The sequence below is a fragment of the Vombatus ursinus genome, unplaced genomic scaffold (assembly GCF_900497805.2).
Source record: "Vombatus ursinus unplaced genomic scaffold, bare-nosed wombat genome assembly UNPS02007284.1, whole genome shotgun sequence".
Classification (NCBI taxonomy): domain Eukaryota; kingdom Metazoa; phylum Chordata; class Mammalia; order Diprotodontia; family Vombatidae; genus Vombatus; species Vombatus ursinus.
This window is the reverse complement of record NW_020947062.1, coordinates 15139038-15154359: the sequence shown is the minus strand read 5'-3', so window position 1 is coordinate 15154359 and position 15322 is coordinate 15139038. Positions and strand designations below refer to the sequence as shown.

General features: G+C 43.6%; 1 protein-coding gene across 1 annotated transcript in view; it reads left to right on the top strand.

The window, feature by feature from the left end:
• The first annotated feature begins 1647 nt into the window (after positions 1 to 1647).
• Positions 1648 to 15322, top strand: part of AKT1 (AKT serine/threonine kinase 1) — a 134041-nt gene continuing 120366 nt past the window's right edge. The window contains exons 1-2 of the mRNA XM_027849188.1: positions 1648 to 1735; positions 14412 to 14569. Of these exons, the coding sequence (XP_027704989.1) occupies positions 14524 to 14569 (46 nt within the window). The 5' untranslated portion in view covers positions 1648 to 1735; positions 14412 to 14523. The remainder of the gene's footprint in view (positions 1736 to 14411; positions 14570 to 15322) is intronic.

Sequence of the window (15322 nt, the reverse complement as noted above, 5' to 3'; positions counted from 1 at the left end):
AGGCTTCAACATAGTCTCATAACTTACAGGATCATCAGCTTCAGAGGCCCAGACAATGGTCTTGGCTCTGTTAGGCAGCCCAATAAGTTCCCTCCCAGTCTTTTTTTCTGGAGGGTCTTGTTTATAATAGAGGTTCTTACTTTTGGCTAAGCTAGGCCATCCTTCCTCTTTGGCAGAGGTCCAGCAAGGACTTCCTTAGAATGGGTCATTGAGACCTGTATGTTTGTCAATTTATCTTCACCCTCATCTATCTGGAAGTGCCATGAATCAGAAGTAGGGAATTCTGCTTTTTCCAACTTTTTGCCAAAATATTCTTGTCTTGGTGTGGGTAGGGGAACTGCATAATTATTCTTTCTCCTCTGGAAAAAAATGTTTTTAAAATTCTATCTTTGTTACTTATTACCTGTGTGACCCTGGGCAAGTCACTTAACCAGTGGGCCTCAGTTTCTTCATCTGTAAAATGGGGCTAATAATAGCAACTATCTCCCTGGGCTGTGTGAGGATCAAATGAGATAATTATAAAGTGTTCAGTCGGTGCCTGGCACACAGTAAGTGCTATATAAGTATTAGCCATTTTATTATTTGTAAAAAGAGAGGGCTATGCTAGAGGGCTAGTAGCTCCTTTTCAGTTCTAAATCTAAATCTAAAATCTAAATCTAAAACAAACTTAGAGCTAGAAGTTGAGGAAGATGGAAAAGCAGAATAGAAGATAGTAGAGTAGGCAAGGGGTGGGAATGGGCTTTACTCCGTGTAATCTTTCAGACTCAGTTTCCTCATTTGTAAAATGAGGGGGTTGGGCTAGATAATGGCCAAGGTTAGTCTACTTTGCTAATACCCCATAAAAGGAGGAGGAGGAGGGAGAAAGAACAAGAAGAAGAGGAGAGGGAAGAGGAAGGGAGAAAAGAGGGAAGAGGAAGGAAGAAGAGGATGAAAAAGAGAAGGGAGTCGAGGAGGAGGAGAAAGGGAAGGGGGAGGAGGGAAAAGAGGAAGAAGGAGGCGGGGAGGAGCCGGGCGGATGTTGGCTGCATAGTTGGGGGAGGGCGGGGAAATGGGAGGGCGGGCGAACTAGCCGGGGTGGTGTGTGTGTTTGTGTGTGTGTGTGGTGTGTGTGTGTTTGTTAGTGTGTCTGTGTGTGTGTGTGTTTTTGTGTGTGTGTGCGCGCGTGTGAGTGTGTAGCGCAGTGTGAGTGTGTAGGGCAGTGTGAGTCCGGGTCGCCTGGGAGGAGGAGGAGCCGGACGCGCTGGAGGGATCCGGAGGCCCCGCGCCCGGAGTTGCGCCCCCCCCTCGCCCGCCGGGGCCGCGGTAACCCCTGCCCAGAGTGCTGCAGGCGGCCGGGGGGTGGCTCTCCGGGCTGCCCCTCCCTCCTGCCCTCCCCGGCCGGACCCTGCGCCCCCAGCGCGGCCCAGCCCCCGCCCGGCCCCGGATCCGGCGGGAGGAGGAGGAGGAGGAGGGAGGAGGGCAGGCTAGCCGGACTCCGCAGCTGTAACAGCGGCTGCCACAGCTGGATTCCCAGTCCGGCCAATCCCGGCTACGGCAGCGGCGGCGGCAGCGTCCGGGGCCCGGGAGGGAGGGAGGAGGGAGGGGAGGCGCGGCGCCCCCCGCCCCCAGCCCCCCGCCCCGGAGCGGACTGGCATGCAGAGCGGGAGGTGGCCCCGGCCCGGCTAGGCCCGCGCCCCGCCAACGGCATAGACCCCCCCCCTCCACCCGGGGCCTGGCCAGGCCCGGCTCTCCGCAGGTAAGCCCGCATCCCGACCCAGCCGGCGGCTCCCGGGGTCGGGAAACCTTTCCTCCTGCGCCCCAGAGCCAGGAGAGCGGGGGCGCACGGCGCGGGGGCGGGGGTCCGGCCTGGTGCGCCCGGGCGCTGGACCTGCGGCACTGCGCGGCGAGGGCGCGGGCGCTTTGTTCCACGGGGTTGCGCCCCGGGACGTGGCTTTTTGTGTTTCCTTTTGTGCAACAACAAAAAAAAAAAAAAAAAAAAAAAAGGAAGCGGGGCCGGGCTGGCTGCCCTCCCGCCTCTGCCCGCCTCTGCTCCCCGACCTTCTCTCCTCTCCCCGCTGCCGCCGTATCCTTCGATTAGCGAACAGGAAGCTGTTGGCCGCCCCAAGCCAGCCGGGCCCCAGAGCCCAGACCTGCGAGCGCAAGGCGCCCGCCGCCCTCGGCCCGGCTGGTGGGGGGCGTGGCGGGGCGCGCCGGGGCTGGGGGCCGGGAGCGAGCTGGAGCCGGCCGGCGTGCCACCCACAGGAGGAAGGGACCCGGGCGCACACACATTGGGACGCCCACCTGGAGAGCCTTGGGGCTCCTGGGGAGCTGGGCCAGACTGCATTAGGAAGGACCCTAGGGTAGCCTCTGCCTGGACTTTAGGGAGATTTACTCCACGACATCCCTAGGCCGGGCTGGTCAGTGGCTTGTTTCTGTGCCGAATGATTTCAGGCATCAGATTTTGCTGGACAGCCTTGGGTGCTGGTTCCATCTCCTGTGTCTCTTCTGTGTGACCTTGGGCAAATCGATGCACTTATCTAAATCTGTAAAATTCAATTCTGCAGATGTTAAGTACTTGTTGTGGGCAGGACCCTGAAGTTGGCACTCTGAATATAAAGATAGAAGTCTGGCACGCCTTCTCTCAGGAAGCTTACAGTCCAACAGAGAGAAGGATTTGCCTGCAAATAATCGATCCAAGACAGAATGTGACAGGGCTTTTCAGTCTCAAAGGCAGAAATTGGAAGAGGCAGAGATGACTTTTAGCTGAGGGGTGGAGACAGGCTTCATGGAGGAGACAGACTGTAAGTAGCTGGAATGTTAACTGCAGAGGTCAGATTCCAGGGTGGGTAGATTGGGGCTGGACTGTGGAGGCCCTTGACTGGCAGGATTTTTATTTACTAGGCAGTGGGGAGATGCTGAGGATTCACTGCCTTACCTCCTGTTGTGAGGATTTAATGAGAGAATAGAAGGGAAAGTGCTTTGGAAGCTATAAAACATACCTGTGAGGACTGATTATTTTTGTTGTTAATGTATTCACTTGCAATATGACCTTGGCTGAGTAACTGCCTTTCTCCACCTCAGTTTCCTCATCTATCAGCTGGGGGTAAATGGTATCTATTATTATTATTGGGGGGGGGGGTGAGAGATAGGCTGGAAAGAGTCCTTGTCCAGGAGTTAAGAAACTTTAGTTTTCTTCCCAGCTGTCACCTTGTGCAAGTCACGTTGCTCTGTGCCAGTTTCCCTAGCTCTAAAAGGAGAATTAACCTTTAGGTTATGAGAGCCATCGATTGAGGCGTTTTGGATGAAGGACTGACAAGACCTGGATTCAAATCCTGCCTCTTGACACATGCTCATTGTGTGATCATAAAGCTTAACTTCTTACTGCCTCAGGCAACTGTCTTAAACTATAAGTTACCAAGTAGTTGCCAGGTTGCCCGTTGATGAGAGGGTTGGTTGTGTGTGGGTGTGTGTATTTGGGAAAGACATGAATAACTTGGTGGTTTTTAAGGCACCTATCCTTTCTGAACTCTTTCTTTTGCCGTGCCAGCAGGTCTCAGACTGTAAGCTCCATGAGGGACTCATTTAAGTTCGTATCTCATCACAGACCAAGGGGTTCTTTTCATGAAACAGTTTTTTTGTTTTTTGGGATTTCTTTTGTGAGGCATTTGGGGTTAAGTGACTCGCCCAGAGTCACACAGGTAGGGAGTGTTATGTATCTGAGGGCACATTTGAACTCAGGTCCTCCTGACTTCAGGGCCAGTGCTCTATCCACTGTCCACCCAGCTGCCCCCATATAGCAGGTTTTTAATACTTGTTTGATTTTGAATTTTAAATTTATAAGGTCACTGATCTTTTGAGGGGAACTTTGGGGTCTGGACAGCCCCAGGGAAGAGTTTGGGGATTCTCAGGTTCTGCTGATCTCTAGGTCCCATCAACCTTGTCTTTGAAACCTGGGAAATTTCACCCCCTCACCCTCACCCTTTGGGTAGTCTTTAGTGTGTTAAGGGTCACAAAGCACTTTATTCACAACAGTGCTGTAAGCAAATATCAGCCTAATTTCACAGATAAGAAAACTGAGTCTTAGAGAGGGGAAATGGCTTGTCTGTGCCGGTGTGCTGGGCTGCCTCACCATACATTCAGTCTGTGTGTCTGGTCCCGTGCTCAGCTCTGACCAGGGGAGAGATCAGGGGAAGAGACATGAGCTGTGCCCCGGGCATTCTGTCTGAGACTGCCATTGTAAACAATATATGATGCAAGATCATATGTAAAATGGGGCTTCAGAACAGCAAGTGCTCTTGGTCAGGAAGGGAGAGGTCAGCATAAGCTGTCATAGTCTAGAAGGGCTTCCTGGAGAAGGCAGGCCTTAATAACAGGAATCGCTAGCATTTGCATAGAGGGCTTTAAAATTTGCAAGGTGCCTTATAAATGTGTTATATCATATTGGTCTTACTCACAACAACCTTGGGAGGCAGGTAGAGGCTGGGCCTCTGGAGAGTTGGGCCAGTGAGTGGGGCAGTGTTTGTTTGTAGTCCCATTTGTTTCCCAAGTATTTTCCTACCTGTTACTTCATTTGATCTTTACCATAAGAGGGATTTGGGGCAGGGTTTGTTACCACCTCCTTTTTGCAGATGAGAAAACAAGTCCAGAGTATTTGTGACTTGCCCAAGGTCACATGGTGAGCTATATTCTGCCTGAAAGAGGCCTACAGCTATTTGGAGAGAATGTCCCTTGATTCTAGGGTGGCCCAGGGTTAAGAGAATAACTTTTTAGTGTGTTTGGCTTTTGTGCCACCTCTGACACCCAAGGAAAAATCAATGTTGGGTGGGACTTGAGTGTTTCTGGGGGTCTCTTTTTTTCTCCTCACCCCTTCCTTCAGGGGGCCAATGAGGGAGGCAAATAAATGACAGGGTTTTTGTATGTTTTTTTTCTCAATCTTCCCTGCCCTGACCTCCCCTACAGCTTTTGAACGCTGATCACCCTTTCTTTCTGGATTCAGTCTTAATTAGTTTTTTCATTGTCTTCTTTTGGCCCCCTTAATGTGGATATCCTTGAAGGTGCTGTCCATAAACTCTTTTCTTCCTTGTCAGGCTCCTCTAATTTGGTTCAATAAACAACCCGCTGTTCCTCAAATACAACACTCTATCTCTTTTCTCTATGTCTTGGCACTGGCTGGATCCTCCCCCATGCCTGGAATTCTCCCCCTCCTCATTTCTGCCACATAAAATCCCACTGGCTTCCTTCAAGACTCAGTTCTAACACGACCTGCAGGAGGCCTTTCTCAATCCCCTCTCCCTAGCTGCTGGACCCTTCCCACTAAAGTTACCTATTTATTTACATGTTGCCTCTTTATAAGAATGTGAGTTCCTTTGGGGTCAGTGACTATTTTTACCTCTCCTTGTATCTACAGTGCTTAGCATAGGGCCTGCCATATAGTGAGGGCTTAATGATTACTTATCTTCTTTTTAATATTCAGAGTTTTTATTTTATATCTTTTGTTTTTTTTATCACCTTCATTTCCAAATATATCCCTCTCTCCTATCCCTTGGGAGCCAGCCCTTCTAACAATACTAACTTATCAACTGAGTCTGACACTTACATGAAGTGTACCACACCCAAAGTCTGCCACCATTGCACAAATCAATAAATACTTATTAAATGCCTACTCAGGGCAGAGGACTGTGCAGAGTACTAAAGAAGATACAAAATTTGGAAAAGACAGTCTTTATTCTCATGGAGGTGACAATCTAAGGGTCATTAGGCACAAATGGAGGTAATTATATACATGGTAATATGTATGAGAAATGAAAGATGAAGGAAGTTTCCTGCCATCTGAAGTCCAAGATGCGCAGTCATTTTCTACCACCCTGTAAGCCATATCTCCTAAAGGGCATCTTCACCTTGGACACCCCACTGGCACTTCAAACTCAATGGGTCCCCAAATGCACTCATCTTCCCTCCCTTACTTATCCCTCCTTCCAGTTTCCTTGTTCTTTGGTGACACTACCATCTGCCCAGGCACCTGGACTTGAAACCTCAGTCATCCTTTGATTCTTCCTTCTACATCATCTCCACATCCAGTTACTCACCAAGCCCTATATCTACCTCCACAGTCTCTCATCCATCCTATTCCCTCGAATTACCACAAGTTCAGTATCTCATCATCTCTCACCTGGACTTTATTATAATATCCTCCTCACTGGTTTCCCTGGCCTTATCTTTCCCTTCTCCAAAACATTTTGCACAAGACATCTTCCTAAAGTATAACTGACCAAAGTCATTCAATTGCTCCCTGTTGTCGGTAGGAGAAAATTACCATCTCCTCCGTTTGACAGTTAGGACGCTTGGCTCTTTAACTAGTCTCTCTCAATATGTCGTATACAACCCTGGTTTCTGTGACTTGGCTCTATGCATCAAATAAAATGTCTTACTACAACCCCTCCCCCCAAGTTCTGTCTGTCTTTCAGAATCTAACTCAGGTGCTATTTCTTTTCATTTTCCTTGATTTCTAGTCTAGAGGAATTTTTTCCATTTTCTAGAACTTATGATCTGTACCACTCTGTAAAGTGTAGAGTATCAGAGTATTTTAGAGTAGCCTAGTATTTTATATTATTATCTTTGTAATATAATTTCAAAACCTTAGAGATGGAAAGGACTGTCTATTCCAAATCCCACATTTTAGAGGGGGAAACATGCCCAGGGAAAGAGAAGACACTTGACCAAAACCACAGAGCAAGTCAGAAATCGAAATCAAGTATCAGGCCTCCTTCCTTCGGCCAATGCTATCATTTATTATTATTTTTTAAATTGACATTTATTTTCTCTGCCCCACTTCTCCCACCCTGCATAGTCAAATAAAGCAAATTCCTCTCATTGATCGTGTCAAAAAATCTAGATGAAGGTCTGCTTTCTTTCTCTCTCACCTCCCCTTCCCCATACTTCCCGATTGTGAGAAAGCAAGAAAAGCAAAATCCCTATTACAAACATGTAGAGTCAAGCAAAACAAGTTCCTTAATTGGCATGTCCAAAAAAATATGTCTGATTCTTCATATTGAGTCCATCACCTCTCTTTTTAGGAGGTGGGTAGCATGTTTCATCATGGGGCATCTGGAATTGTGATTTGTCAATGCATTGATCAGAGGTCTAAGGTCCTTCCAAGTTGTTTCCCTTATACTATTACTTTTTGTATTAATAGTTGTGTTTCTGCTCAATTCACTCCAAATGAGTTGATAGAAGTCTTTGTTTTTTCTAAAAGTGCCCATTTTGTTATTTTTAATGGTGAAATAATATTCTATGACATTTATGTACCATAACTTATTTAGCCATTCCCCAAATAGGTGTCTTTCCCTTAGTTTCCCGTTTTTGGCTCCTATGAAAAGAGCTGCTACAAATATTTCTGTACATGAGTTCTCTTGCTCATTTCTTTGATCTCTTGTGGTCATAGGTCTCACAGTAGTATCTCTGGGTCAAAAAGTATAGACAGTTTAGTGGCTTTAGGGGTCTGGGCTGCTTTACAGTGATCCGTGTTCTCATTGATATGGAATTCCCTGCAGTTAATAACCCGTCTATGAGGTATCTTTTTGTCCCATGTGATTCTTGTCCATGTCCTCTCATCAGTCCCCCAACTCTCTATCTAATGTGCTGTAGGCCTCCCTCAGGGTCAAAATTTCTTAATCATTTTTATGTCATATACCCCTTTGGGGGATTGGGGAAGTTTATGGACTCCTCAGAATAATGTTTTTAAAGGCATAAAACAAAATGCATAGGATTGTAAAAGAAACCAATTGTACTGAAATATAGTTGTCAAAATACTTAAAGACCCCACAAGTTCGTGGAGCCCCTGGTCTAGATATTTTAACTTTTGGTAAGTATTGATGCAGCCCTTAGGCTGTCCTTTTATAGATTTTGTAGCTCAATAGGCTGACCAGACCTTTTTGGACTAAACATTTCCTGGATTGATGTATTTTATATTGCTGATTTCAGTTCGAGTCATTGTTGATAATTTGTGCCCTACTCATATATCCCTTCCATCGCCTTTACTTAGGGTCATCGGTAATTTTGAGCCTTTGAAATTATGGTGTTCCATGATTCACCTCCACATAGTATCAGCGAAAGAACATTAGGGTTAAAGAAAAGATGGGCTTTTTTTTTTTTTTGACAGGGAGCAGCTTGGAATTATTAAAAGTGCTGTGTAATTTCCCAAATGCAGTCCAACCTTGTGTCATCTCCCTATTTGATCTTGGGCCCAGTTCATGGTCTCTCCACCTTCTCTATCTGCCCAAGGTCTGTGCTCTATTGGACTGACTCAGTGGGCTGCTAATCAGGTTGCAAAAATAGACGTTCTTCCTCCATTCGGTTAGGGTGGATTGTTAGGCCTGTCTCTTTTGAGTAGTCTTGAATCTTGTTTGAGGAGGCTCGGTTAGTATCCAGGCTTTTCGTGCAATCTGCACAATGTTATCTATAAACCCAACTCTTGAATTTTTTAATAGATGAAGAAACTGAGGACCGCCCCGCCCCGGGTAAAAGTGACTTGCTCCTGATCACAGGTAGTAAATTGGGAGAATCAGGATTTGAATTTAGGTCCTCTGAGCCCTTGCCTCCAGTCCCCAAAGGTATCTATCTGGTTCTTCTGGAGAACCTCACCTCTTCCATTTGGACTTTTTATAAGGCATCCCTCGTGACTAGAGTGAGCCCTTTTGACCACGTAGGTTCCTTTGTTTGGTGCTGAGCTCGATATTTTTAGTCAGAGGATCTCTGAGCCCCCTTATGGAGTACCCTCCATTATAGAACTTTGTATCATCTTAATGTGCCTGGGAGATACTGAGTTCTCTCTACTAAGTCAAATGTTTTGTTTAGGTTTTTTTTTAAAGAAATAATCAAAAACATTGGGATCTAATACCTCCAAATTAGTCGTGTGAGTGAGCATTTATGTGGTCATTATGCTATAGAAAACTTTTTGCGAAAGCTTGTTTGTTCCATTCTCATGTTTTCTTTGAGTTTCCCCTCTGTGAATATAGCTCATTCTTGTAAAGATTTTATTGAAATGAGGGTCTTCATATGGATTAGGTAATGGTGTTTCCTTAATTGTTGGGTTTTTTTAAAGTTGTAATAAAAATGCAAAACAGCATGGTGTAAATGGGTAGAGAACCAGACCTAAGGGTCAGGATGACCTAATACCATAGTGTTTATGGTAGGAGAGAGTTTCCTGGGGGCAGGCAATGAGAATTTAAATGACTTGCCCGGGGTCACACTGAAAGGGTTTGTCGAAAGTGGAATACTGACTGACCCAGGGCAGGTCACTTAACCTCTGAGTGCCCCCAACTACCCTGATCCTGAAAGTTGTTGAACATCTGCAGGGCTGCTTTGGTAAAGGAAATTTCCATACCTAGAGGTCCCCAAGTCCAGAAATCACAGATCTTGACCCAAAAAAGTCTAGGTTCCCCCCCCCCCCCAGTTGTTTGTTGAAGAACTGTAGATTTGTATTCATAGAAGATTGTTTCCTGTCCTGGAGGTCCCCTTGAATCTTGAAATCAAGGATCTGGACCTAAAAAGGTCTTGTGATTTTTTTTTTCCTCAGATGTTTTGTTTCTTACTCTCTTTCAGATTTCTTGAAAATGCATCCTTTAGTGTTTTCCAGAGTTGTGTTGCTTATAAGCACAAATTTCTTCTGTGTAACTAGGTCTGGTCCAGCCACACTGGAGACACTAAGTCTGGTGATTCCATTGCCAAGGATAATGAAACTAGATTGCCATTAGAGATGGGGAATCTGTTCCATTTTTCCTTAGTTTGTTGTCTTTTTTCAAGTTTCCTCTGTGAAGTGCTCTCCAGATAATCTGACTTGAGTTGGATCTTATGCAAATCCAATGACATATTTCCCTTTGCTATTTGAGGAGATGCTCCTTATATTGTCCCGCTATCCTGCTTTGTGACATATTGCAAATAAATTTGTATTGTAAATAAGTATGGCCCTTAATTGCCTCAGTGTCTCTTTGCTTAAGGAGATCTAGTGTTTCTTTGCTTGAGGCAATTTTACAAGTCTTTTGACCTTCTTATCTGGGTGATTGCTTACATTGATTAAACTGGTGTGGGAAGTTGAGATAACTACTCTACAGCTTTTCCTTTATCCATTTCCTATTTTTCTGTGTAAGTAACTTTTTTGAATAGTCAAGTTGAGGCCGTTGTGACTTCAATCAGTTTCATTTCATATCTAGAGCCTTTCTTTCAACTTGGTTTCGACCTTTGACCTTTCCTGTAGCCAGTTACTAATCAGATTGCCCACGATGATTCAGAAAGGACTCCTACTTTGTTAACTATTTATATCCAGCTGTTAAGTTTTAATCAATTTCATTTTGTGTGCTTGTATTCTTGCTGTCTGCAGTGGCTACCGCATTCCAACCCTCCATTTTAAAGAAAGTGTTCAGGATACATAGCTGCAAGGCATATATACATATACATACATACATATATATATATACACATATATACACACACATACACACATATGTATGTTATATTTTTTATTTTATTAATATTTCTTCATTTAATGTAAAATATTTTAACATTCATTTAAAAAATTTTTTAGTTCCAAATTTTCTTCCTTCCTGCCCCTCTCCCACCCCTTGAAAAGGCAAACAGTTTGATATCCATTATGCATGTGAAGTCATGCAAAACATTTTCATATTAGGCATGTTGCGAAAGAAAATACACATACAAACCAGAAAAATAAAGAAAGTAAAAAAAAATATGCTTCAATCTACATTCAGAGTTCATCAGTTTTTTTTGTGGAAGTGAATGACATTTTTCTTCTTGGGTTCTTTGGAGTTGTCAGTTGAAAGGCTTTTGAATAGGTCTTTTTCCCCATTCTAACTCCCCATCCCACCTTCACACTGGATATTCCAAGCATCTATGTAAAAGTTGATTTGGTTTGGAGGATCTTGTCACATTTTGGGTTTTTTTTAAATTTTAGGCAAATACTAAAGCTTAAATATGTAATAAGAAAAGAAAAAGAAATATATTATAAACTTAAATATAAAATATTTCTTATTGCTTTTTGAGGAAAGATTGAAACCAATGCCTGCCAACACCTTTACTTGCTTCCCCAATAATAACCTATGAGCCATCCTTCCATTTAATTGAAACTTCCTCTTGTCTCCATTTCATTTGTGAGAATGTCAATATTGATATGATTCACTTCCTCTACTAGTGTGTCAGAGTCTTGGTCATAAGACAATAGGATCTCACATTTAGAGTGCCAACAGTTAAGTTAATGTTGATAGATGGTCTAAAAATTGTTTGATTCTTAGCACCTTTTGCCCCCTTTCCTCCTGTTTTGTGATTGTCACTCCAGAAGTAGAAGGGAGCCCAAACAGGGTTTGGGGTTGCCGTGGTTGAAAAATCCATCACCTACCAGCCAGCCTTTCTTGGAGAAGAGCCTTTCTTTACTTAGTTGGTAGGTAATGAATAGTAGGCTCAGTCTTCCACCAGGACTATGCTTAAAACTTTTGCAATTTGAGAGGGCATAAGAAGAAGGGAATAAACATTTATTAACCTATGATGTGCCTGGTGTTGGGCTAAGTGCTTTACAAATATCCCATTTGATCCTCACAACAACCCTGGGAGGCAGGTATATAATAACTTATTATCCCCATTTTGCTGATGGGGAAATTGAGTGAGGCAGAGGTTAAGTGACTTGCCCAGGGTCACCCAGCTAGTAAGTGTTTGAGATTGGGTTAGAGCTCAGGTCTTGCTGACTCCAGGCCCAGGACTCTTTTCACTGTGTCACCTGGCTGCTTCCTCTAAGGGACTTTAGAGATATCTAGTCCAAAATCTCCATTTTATAGGGGATAAAATTAAGGCTCAGAGCTATTATGGCTTACCTAAAGTTGCTCAGGTAACAGGAGATAGAGCCAGGACTTAAACTCAGGTCTTCTGATTCTAAAGTTCAGTGCTCTTTCCAATGTAGCATATTGCATGTAGTCTACCTGCCCCCCTTGTAGGCAAGCAGTGCTCTGAGTATAGGGATCTTGATTAATAAATCATCTTTGTCCTCTGTTACATGCAGAGCACCGAACACAGAGGCAGCTGGTGACACTGTGGATAGAGCTCTGGACCTGGAGCCAGGAAGACAAATTTGACCTCAAACACGTAATAATTGTGTGACTCTGGGCAAATCACCTAACCTCTTTGCCTCAGTTTCCAAATCTGTAAAATAGCTATAATAATAGCATCTACCTCCCAAAGTAAGGATCAAATGACATATTTGTAAATAGTTTAACATAGTATCTTGTTACATAACAGGTATTTAATAAATCCTTCTTTTCTTGCTTCCTCCCTCCCTCCCTCCTTCCCTCCTTCCCTCCCTCCCTCCCACCTAAGACTCACAGAGGAAAGCAAAAGAGGGCAAACGCCAGCTCATATAGCACATTCCAAAAGTCTTAGGGCAGTTTTTAGCTTTAAAAATCACACTTTAAAACTGCCCTAAGACTTTTGGGACACTGTATAATGCCTATCATAAGTGTTATTGGAAAGATCATAAATTTAGGTCTGGAAAGAAACTCAAGAGGCCATCTAGTGCCACTCCCTAATTTTATAGATGAGAAAACTGTGGCTTGGGGAGTTAAAGTGACTTCTTGTAGCATTACTTAATAGGTAGTATATGTTTGAGCACAATAGTATTTGAACTCAGGTCCTCTGACTCTAGGGTCAGTGTTCTTTCTCCTGTGCCTTGCTGCCTTCTTGGTCTGGAAGCTTTCCTGTGTTTGACCTATCTTGAATGAGCCATAGGATTTATCTTTTTTTTTTTTAATTATTATTGTTATTTTTCTTTTCATATCACTTTCATTTCCAAATCTGTCATCCCCTTCTCTCCAAAAAGATCCGTACCATGTAACAAAGGAGATAAAAAGGAAGAAAAAAAACTTTTTAGTAAAACTAACCCATCATCTAATTTAACAGTATAATATAGGCAATATTCTGCACCCATAGTCCCCTACCTACCTCTGTAACAAAGAGAGAAAGATGTATCTTTTTTTCTTCACTTTGGGACCAAGCTTGGTCATTATCCTTGTCCAACATTTAGTTTTTTTGTACTTTTCATTTACATTTTTGTCATTGTATATATTGTTTTCCAGGGTCTGACTTATATCATTTCAACAGTTCATCCAAGTCTTCCTCTAATTGCCCTGTGGTCTTTCTTATGGTGCTTGCTGTACCATTTCATTACATTTATGAACCACAATTTGTTTAGCTATCCCCCAATTAAAGGGCATCTACTTAGTTTTCAGTTCTTTCCTATTGTGAGTGCTGCTATAAATATTTTGGTGTAAATAGAACCTTTCTTTCTATGTTTGACCTCCTTGGAGTATACACCTAGCAGTAAGATCTCTGGGTCAAAGGATATAGGCATCTTAATCACTTCCTTAGCATAAATCTAATTCCTAGAATTTCAGCAAGCAGAAACGAAGAAGGAAAGGCTTTCCTGGGCTGGAAAAGAGTCTCAGGAAAGGTAATATGGAGAGGAGATGTGATGCCGAGATCAGCCTGCCCAGTATGAATGATGAGGGGGAGAGAACATTCAACAGACATTTTTTCTATGAATAATATATTTTATTCCCCCCCAATTACATGTAGAAACAATTTTTAACATTTAAAAAAATTTTTTTGAGTTCCAAATTCTCTCCTTCCCTTTCCTCCCTCATCCCTGATACAGTAACCAATTTTATACAGGTTATACATATGCAGTCTTGCAAAACATATTACCGTATTAGTCATTAATGAACACTTTAAAAATACTTACTATGTACCCGGCCATGTGCTATATGTTAGACTAGAGCATTTCCAAATTCTAGATAAGACAAGGATTCTGCCCATGTAGTGTTTACAGACAAGGTTGAGACTAGATTTTTTTTTAAACCAAGCGTTTTATTAAATACCTACTATGTGTCAGGAATCACGTGAAGTACTCTACAAATAGTATGTCGTTTGATCCTTACAAGAACCCTGGGAAGTAGGTGTTATTATCCCCATTTTTCAGATGAGGAAACTGAGGCAAACATAAAATGACTTGCTCAGAGTCACCCAGCTAATAAGTATCTGAGGCTGGATTAGAATTCAAGTCTTTTTGACTCCAGGTCTAGGGCTCCATATCCTTCACCCCCTAGCAGTCTCTAGATTGTGTCTATGCCTTGCACATAGTATGTGTGCAAATATATGTTGAATAAATGCATTGTGGAGGCCATTGACTTAAATTTTGGCCAAGGAGTCTGGAAGGAATTTTTGTAGGGGATACTCCTTGTGATCTTGAAGTAGAAGTCAGATATGTGTGACACCTTGTGTGATAAACAGTCTTAGATGTGCCCAGCCCTGAGTCTGTTCTTAAATGGGAAGGAGTGCCTACAAACATCCCATCTTATTCTTTCTTCCTTGACTTCTTCCAGAATTGCTGGGACTGGTGCGCAGGCGTGGGAGTCCAGAGCCCCTGCAGTCCTTCCAGGAGGATCAAGGTGACCACTCAGGGCCCACCCAGCTTCTCCTCACCTGCTGGCGGCCATGAACGACGTCGCGATTGTTAAGGAGGGCTGGCTGCATAAGCGAGGTCAGTGTCACTTGTGGTCCCCAGCCCAAGGGGTCCTGGGAACGCTGCAGTTTGGGATGCTTAGTCTGCTTGCTCTATATATAGGTCGGCCTTGTGATAGAGTGATTTAAATTTAGAATATGTGGGTTCAAATCCTGGCTTTGCTATTTGCTTACCTGTATGACTTTGGGCAAACTATTTAATCTCCCTGGGGCTTGGTTTTTTTATTTGTAAAATGAAGGAATTAAACTGGATGATTCAGGGTATTTCTGTATCTCTAGATTTCCATTTCTGTATCTGTGGCCTTACAATCCTGGCAGGGTGTTCTGGGTGTTTGAAGAAGGAGTCAGAAGCACTGGTGGGGGTGGGTGAGTTCTTAGATGTGTTCTGGCCAGAGAACAGAGATCCCAAAGTACTGATAGAAAACTAGAGAACCCTCTTCCCCTGATTCCCCCAGGGTGTCTTGTCTTTTTTTTTAAAAAATGATTACTATTTAAAATTTTTACTTTGCCAAATTTCTCCTTTCTCTGTGTGTGTGTGTGTGTGTGTGTGTGTGTGTGTGTGTGTGCCTTCCTTTGCCCCTTCTTAAAGAGTCATCCCTTGTGATAATTTTTTCAAAGAAAGAAAAAGAGGAATAACAGGGGAGACCCCCCCCAATTCTCTGCAAAGGGGAGTCTTTTTGTAGCTCTTTGGGGCCAAGCTTCGTAATTTTGCAGCATTCTTTTTGTTGTCAGCATTTATGTTGCTGTCATCCCTTCTGTTGACATTGTTGTA